The 6,875-nt window shown below is 37.8% G+C and overlaps 1 protein-coding gene across 1 annotated transcript; it reads right to left on the bottom strand.

The window, feature by feature from the left end:
* Positions 1–949: 949 nt before the first annotated feature.
* On the bottom strand, positions 950–4,071 carry LOC111164571 (cerebellar degeneration related 1). The gene is given in 3 exon segments (XM_089904044.1): positions 950–3,284; positions 3,287–3,603; positions 3,641–4,071. Coding segments are annotated over 3 exon segments (723 nt in total). The 5' UTR covers positions 3,789–4,071; the 3' UTR covers positions 950–3,026.
* Between the last annotated feature and the right edge of the window lie 2,804 nt (positions 4,072–6,875).

Raw genomic sequence — 6,875 nt, 5'->3', positions numbered from 1 at the left:
ACCTTAATTCAACTGTAATGTTATAACTCACATCCCAACCTTTTAAGTGTTCTAATTTGGAGTCTTTGGTGTTCTAGTGTATTTATCTAGTGGTCTTTGGCATTCAGCATCTTGCTGCTTGACTAACTTTCCTTATGCACAATTCTGATTCTGGTACTTTCTTGTTCAAAAATCATCAATGGCTGCCCATTGTCTATATATTCCATTATTTAACCTTTAAGTCCAGGCCTAATCCCAGTGTACCTTAACCAGTTTTATCTACCAGTGTTCTCTTTTATGCAATATATGTGCTAGTACCTCTCTTCCTCAGCCCTATCTAAGTACTAAAGATCTTCCGGCCTATAGCTCAATCCTGATCTCTTAAGCTTGTCAGTCTTGGATGGGTAAGATCGGAAATCAGATTATCTGAAGCTAGAGTGCCTGAGATGAGCCTACCAAGCTGTAATCTCCTTCCTGTTCTCCATCATTGCAAACACCTAGAGTTGGCTCTTGATTATTTGGCAGTGGTATGATGACAAGAACATGGGACATAGAATGAAGGCTTTGCCACTGGCTTCTTGTCTCTCACTGGCTGGGGACTCTGTCTTTCTTTGGGTGAGTGGTACTTAGTCTTGGCAGGATAACCCCAGTCTTTAGGGGTGAGTTTCTTCTTTTTTTTAAAAAAATATTTTTTGTGAGTTTCTTCTTAAGCTTCCAACCTACTAAATTAGGGCATCCTCACTGAACCTTATGCCCCTGGCCAGGGGCCTTTAATGCTACCCACTTAATTTTGGCTCTGAATACAAATCTCCTTGTTTAGGGTCCTGAAACAATTAATTGGAGATCTAAACTACATTCTTAGGTTCTTGCCAGCTTCATCTCCGAATATCATCACATAAATACTATCTTTATTTACCATTGGGCTTCAGATTGCTCTATCCATTCTTTTGCATGTGAATGCTAGCCTGGAAGTAGTTAAGTTTACCATTCCCTAGATTTGGCATCTAGAGCTGAGCCTGGCAAACTGAGGCCCGTGGGCCAAATCTGGCCCAACTCATTTACGTATTATCTAAGGCTTCACTACAATGCCAGAGTATAGTAGTTGCAACAGAAACCATATGGCCTGCAAAACCTTAAACATTTACTATCTGATCCTTTACAGAAAACTTTTGCTGACCCCTGACCTAAAGTCAAGTAGTTCCCCTGCCATGTTGTTGCTTATTCTTTGATAATTCCTCATTCCTCATGCTGTCAATCAATAAACCCCCAGAATCCCAGTTCGTTGAGACTATGAAGTAGGTTCCAACCCACTGAAACTACTCATTTTTAATTGAATTTCCCTGCTTCCTCTTTGTCATCTTCCTAAGAAGTCCTTTCTCTGTATTTTACTTTTTAGTGAAAGAGATGCCATAGTCATAAAGACTGAGTAGCCTTATTATGTCTTTTAATGTTACATCAGGTCCTAATATGATAGTCTTTCAACATTGCCAATATTTTTCAACATGACCTTCCAATAGCTCTAAGATTAGGCCTTTCAATTCTTCAGTGTCTCTAATATCAGGTCTTCTGAGCTACATAGCTTCTGATATCTCCAATTGCCAGATCTTCTAAATGTTACAATATCCATGTCTTCTACTCTCTGGCTTGCAACATGTCCAGTGCTAATGTTTTTAGACTCCTCAATATCAGAGTCATTAAAAGTCTGGGTCTTCTAATAACTCCAAGAATCAATCTTCAAGTTCCAGGTCTTGTCTTTCAGGGGCCAGAGTTCTAATTTCCAATTTTTCTATGTTCCCAATCCTCTAATACCTCCTAGCTACAGGTCTTCTAGAGTCCATTTATTTCATTGTGTCCAAGTCTAGCTCTTCTAATATCTTCCAGCACATAAATAATTCAGTTCCTACAATTTATAGTATCTTCTAAATCCTGATTTTACAAAGTCTTGTCATCACAAGTTCCTCTAATGCCCAAGTCTTTCAATATCTCCAAGAGCCTGGTCTTCTAACATTCAGGTGTTCCAACATCCCCAGTGTCTGAATAACTAGGTCTCTCTTAATATCCCGATCTTTTAGTGTCCAGGTGTCCTAATGTTCAGGGCTGCCAACACTCTTGACTTCCAGCCTCCTGAAAAGTACATCTTCCAAATTCTATGTCTTTTAACATGAATATGTCAATATCCAGGTTTTCTAGTGTCTCCCAATATCCAGGGATTCTGATTTAAGATTTCTAAATGTCTAGGTCTTCTACTGTCCATACCTTCCAATGTTTAGGGCTTCCAAGGTACAGGACTTGCAATGTCTCTAGTGTTCAGGGCTTCCAGTATCTATGGCTTCCATATCCATTAATTCCAACACTCAGGGCCTCCAAAGTCTCCAATGTCCAGAATAACGAATGTCCTCAAAATCTAAGGCTTCCAATGTCTCCAACATCCTGTGCTTCCAATGTCTCCAATGTCCAGGGTTTCCAATGGCGCCAGTGTCAAGGTCTTCCAACGACTCCCAAGTCTTCCAGCAACTCCAAGTCTTCCAACTAATTCCAAGTCTTCCAACAACATCAAGGTCTTCCAGCTAACCCAGTCTTCCAGAAAATCCACATCTTCCAGACAATCCATGTCTTCCAGCAAATCCAGTCTTCCAGCAATTATAGGTCTTCCACAAAATCCATATCTTCCAGGAAAATCCATGTCTTCCAACAATTTCAAGTCTTCCAGCCAATCCACGTCTTCCAGAAAAATCTGTGTCTTCCACCAAATCCAAGTCTTCCAGCTAATTTACGTCTTCCGTAAAAATCCAAGTCTTCCAGTCAATCCATGTCTTCCAGAAAGAAATCCAGGTCTTCCTCTCAGTCCACGTCTTCCAGAAAAATCTACGTCTTCCATCAAATCCAGATCTTCCAGAAAAATCCATGTCTTCCACCAAATCCAGTCTTCCAATCAATCCACGTCTTCCAGACAAAATCTATGTCTTCCACTAAATCCAGGTCTTCCAATAAAGCCACGTCTTCCAGAAAATTCATGTCTTCCACTAAATTCAGGTCTTCCAGCAAACTTATGTCTTCCTAGAGATTAACGTCTTCCAGAAAATTCATGTCTTCCAGTAACTTCCAAGTCTTCCAGCAAATCTATGTCTTCCGAATAATCCAGGTCTTCCGGACAATTCGGGTCTTCCTGAAAATCCATGTCTTCCAGAAAAGCCATGTCTTCCAGGAAATCCATGTCTTCCAATGACCTCCAGGTCTTCCAGCCTATCCAAGTCTTCCAGAAAATCCATGTCTTCCATCAAATCCTGGCTTCCAGAAAATCCACGTCTTCCAGGAGATCCATGTCTTCCAGCAAATCCTTGTCTTCCAACAAAACTGTGTCTTCCATCAAATTCATGTCTTCCAGCCTACCCATGTCTTCCAGAAAATCCACGTCTTCCAGAAAATCCATGTCTTCCAACAAAGGTGCGTCTTCCAGAAAATCCACGTCTTCCAACAAAGCGGCATCTTCCAGAAAATCCACGTCTTCCAACAAAGCCGTGTCTTCCAGAAAATCCATGTCTTCCAACAAAGATGCGTCTTCCAGAAAATTCACGTCTTCCAAAAAAGGTGCGTCTTCCAGAAAATCCATGTCTTCCAACAAAGGGGTGTCTTCCAGAAAATCCACGTCTTCCAAAAAAAACCACGTCTTCCAGAAAATCCATGTCTTCCTACATCTCCAGGTCTTCCAGCATCTCCAGGGCTTCCAGCATCTGCTCGTCTTCCAGCATCTCTGTGTCTTCCAGCATCTCCACGTCTTCCAACATCTCCACGTCTTCCAGCATCTCCATGTCTTCCAAACAACTACTCAGTCTTCCAAAAGCAGGCTCAATATCCACGTCTTCCAACGTCTCCAGTGTACCGGTCTTCTAACATTCAGGTCTTCCAGTGTCTACGATATCCAGGTATTTTAACATGTTCCATAGTTCAGGCCTTCCGACCTTTCCCCAGGTCCAGACGTTTTCAAAATTAGTCTTCCCAAGTTCGAGCCTTTCCATGTTCAGATTTTTCCATATACAACCCTTCCAACTCAAATATTTCTGCTTCTAGTTGAATTAGCTTCAAAAAATTGAATAGGGCATTCCTTCTTATAGACCAGATCTTATGGATCAACTGTACTTCAGCTCAATAGTGTTTTTGCTACTAGGAAATGTGCATTCATTCTTTACAACTTTTAAAGATAGTGTTCGTAAAACAGCTTCTATAGAATAAACACATAGATGGGATTGCTGTGACAAATTTTGCTAATTTACTAATGCTCATATATTTTATACAGTCAACTCTGTTTAGGTACAAGTAAAATTCTTATTTTGATGAGAAAAATTCCTGTTTAGAGACTTTATTATTTTAGATAAAGCTGACATACAGTGTATTTATCCATTTTTTATAACATCAATTTTTGTTGTTTGGTCTTATGTGACATAAATAATAATAATAATAACATTAACATAGCATTTACTATGTCCAGGCACTGTTCTAAGGTCCTTACATGCATCAACTCATTTAATCTTCACAAGAACTCATTGAGGTAGATACTATCATCCCTGTTTTACAGATGAGGAATCTAGCACACAGAGGTGAAGTAACTTGTCCAAAGGACACAACTAATAAAGTACAGCACTGGGATTTGAACACAGCTAGCCTGTTTCCAGAGTCTATGACCCTATCCATTATGCCATAATATCTGCTATTGAAAATCAAGATGAGAATTAGAGGATCTGAAGCTTGATTGCTCCCATTTTATGTGTAAATTATTATAAGATCTTATATATAAATGGTCTCACTTTATCCTGTCACTTATCAGAACCTATTTGTGTTCCTCAAATCTCATTCCTCAACTAGCTACTATCATTTCCTTGCTCATGTATATGGAACTAGGCACAAACATTTCCTGATATCATTTTCAGTTTGGCCAGAAATAACACAAGGGAGAACTGAATTCAAGTACCCTTTGCTTTAGAATCATATTCATAACTCCATGATTTGGGCACTGATGCCTGGAATTTAACTCTCTCCCATCTACTTTAATCCATTCTCCAGTTTTCACCTTACTATCTAGACCATTTACCATTAGTTTGTTTCTGACCTCCAGGATCCACCTGCTTCTTCAAATATCACTGACATCCTGGATTCCTGACCACTGCCTTGTGTTTGATTAATGGTAACTACAACTCCTTAACTCCCAGCTTGGTGACCTAGAGAACTAACTACTTGGTTCTCCAAGTCTCAGCTCCTACCAGGTGCTTCCAGCAACGTTGCTACCTGTGCCTCTGGCTGGCATGGCAAGCATTAACGCTACATAATGAAATTATGGTTAGGCAAGGAACCTCTAAAGATCTAGAATCATCTATACAAATTAATAATAATTGAAATACCTTCCAAATAAATGTCTAATGATTTAGTTTACAAAGTGCTGTCACTTCATTCCTCCATCTCCATCCATCCATTTATTCTTTCATTCAACAAATATTTATTGAGCGTCAACTGTGTGCCAGGCATATTTTAATGGAGCTTAAAATCATTTGGGGGAAACAGACAATGTACAAATAATTGAACAATTATTTATCAGTTGTTGTAAAGCCATGAAGGAAAATTAAGTATAGGATGCTGTAAGAGTCCAGAAAGTTAAGAAAAGCATTTCTGAGGAAGTAACATATATGGTTGCTGGAGGATCTATTTTCTTATTTGATTATCAAAATAACCTTGTGACTAAGCTAAGACAGATGTTTTTATATCACTTTTACCTAACTAGAGGTTAACAGCAAGTACTAAAGACGGGCATGGGATCCACATATTTTGACTTTTTTTTTCTACTTCTCCATGCTGCCTTAAAATATATAGTAAATACAGTTTTGGCAATATATATCAAGGTATATGAAAATGTTGGTACTCTTTGACTTAGTATTTTCACTTCAATAAATTTACTCAAGGAAATGATCTAAAATATGGATAATTCATGCACAAAGATATTCCTCCCATAGTTACTTGGTATAGTGAAAAACAGAAAAACCTAAGGGTCTAACTTTAAGGGCATGATTAAGTAAATGTGCTATTTCCATGTGATAGACTATTCTTCCATTAAAATATTTATGGTATGTTCATATTATATAATGTTAAGTGAGAAATCAGCATATAAGATTATATGGAGTATGGCTGCAATTATTTTAAATATATATAATCAGAGAAAAATGACTAGAAATACACACATTGGAGATTGTGAACTAATTATCTCTAGGTGGGTAGGATTATGTGTGATTTTTGTTTACTTCTCTATGTTCTTATTTTCTGCGAAAGTTCTTACAGTGTGAAAGTATTTTATATTCAGGAAAAATATTTAAATGATTGTGCATAAAATCCATTATTTATTCATTTTTTATTATACATGTAATCAAGTTTTACTGTTGAAAACACTTTGAAATGTAAGTAAGCAAAGTGAAAAAATTAAAAAATAAACTCAATACTCAGACAAACACTGCAAAATTTTTGGTGTATGCTCTTCCACACTCTATGTATGTTAATTTTTTTTACAAAATGGAATCATACTGCCTTTTATCCTATTTTTTCCACTTAATAAATTGTAAACATTTCATGTCAGTAAACGTGCATCTGTATTATAATTTTAATACATAGCTTATTTACTTCGTCTCCTACTGGTGGGCATTAAATTATTTCCAATTTGTTTTGTATTCTAAAAACTGCTGTGATGAGCACATACATTGTGTAAGTTGTGCAGAACACAAACTGTGTTGTCCCACGTGGTAGCCCTGTACATAACTGTGTGCATAAATGTTCAGATATTACTTAGGATAAATTCTGAAAAGGAGAGTTGCTGAGTCAAAGGGTATATGCATCCATATTGCTTATCATGGCAAAAAAAT

Source organism: Delphinapterus leucas, chromosome X (assembly GCF_059928025.1).
Source record: "Delphinapterus leucas isolate spDelLeu-1000000601 "Yukka" chromosome X, BTC_Dleu_Yukka2, whole genome shotgun sequence".
NCBI classification, from domain to species: domain Eukaryota; kingdom Metazoa; phylum Chordata; class Mammalia; order Artiodactyla; family Monodontidae; genus Delphinapterus; species Delphinapterus leucas.
Note: the sequence above shows the minus strand (reverse complement) of the source record. Positions and strands in the feature narration are given on the sequence as shown.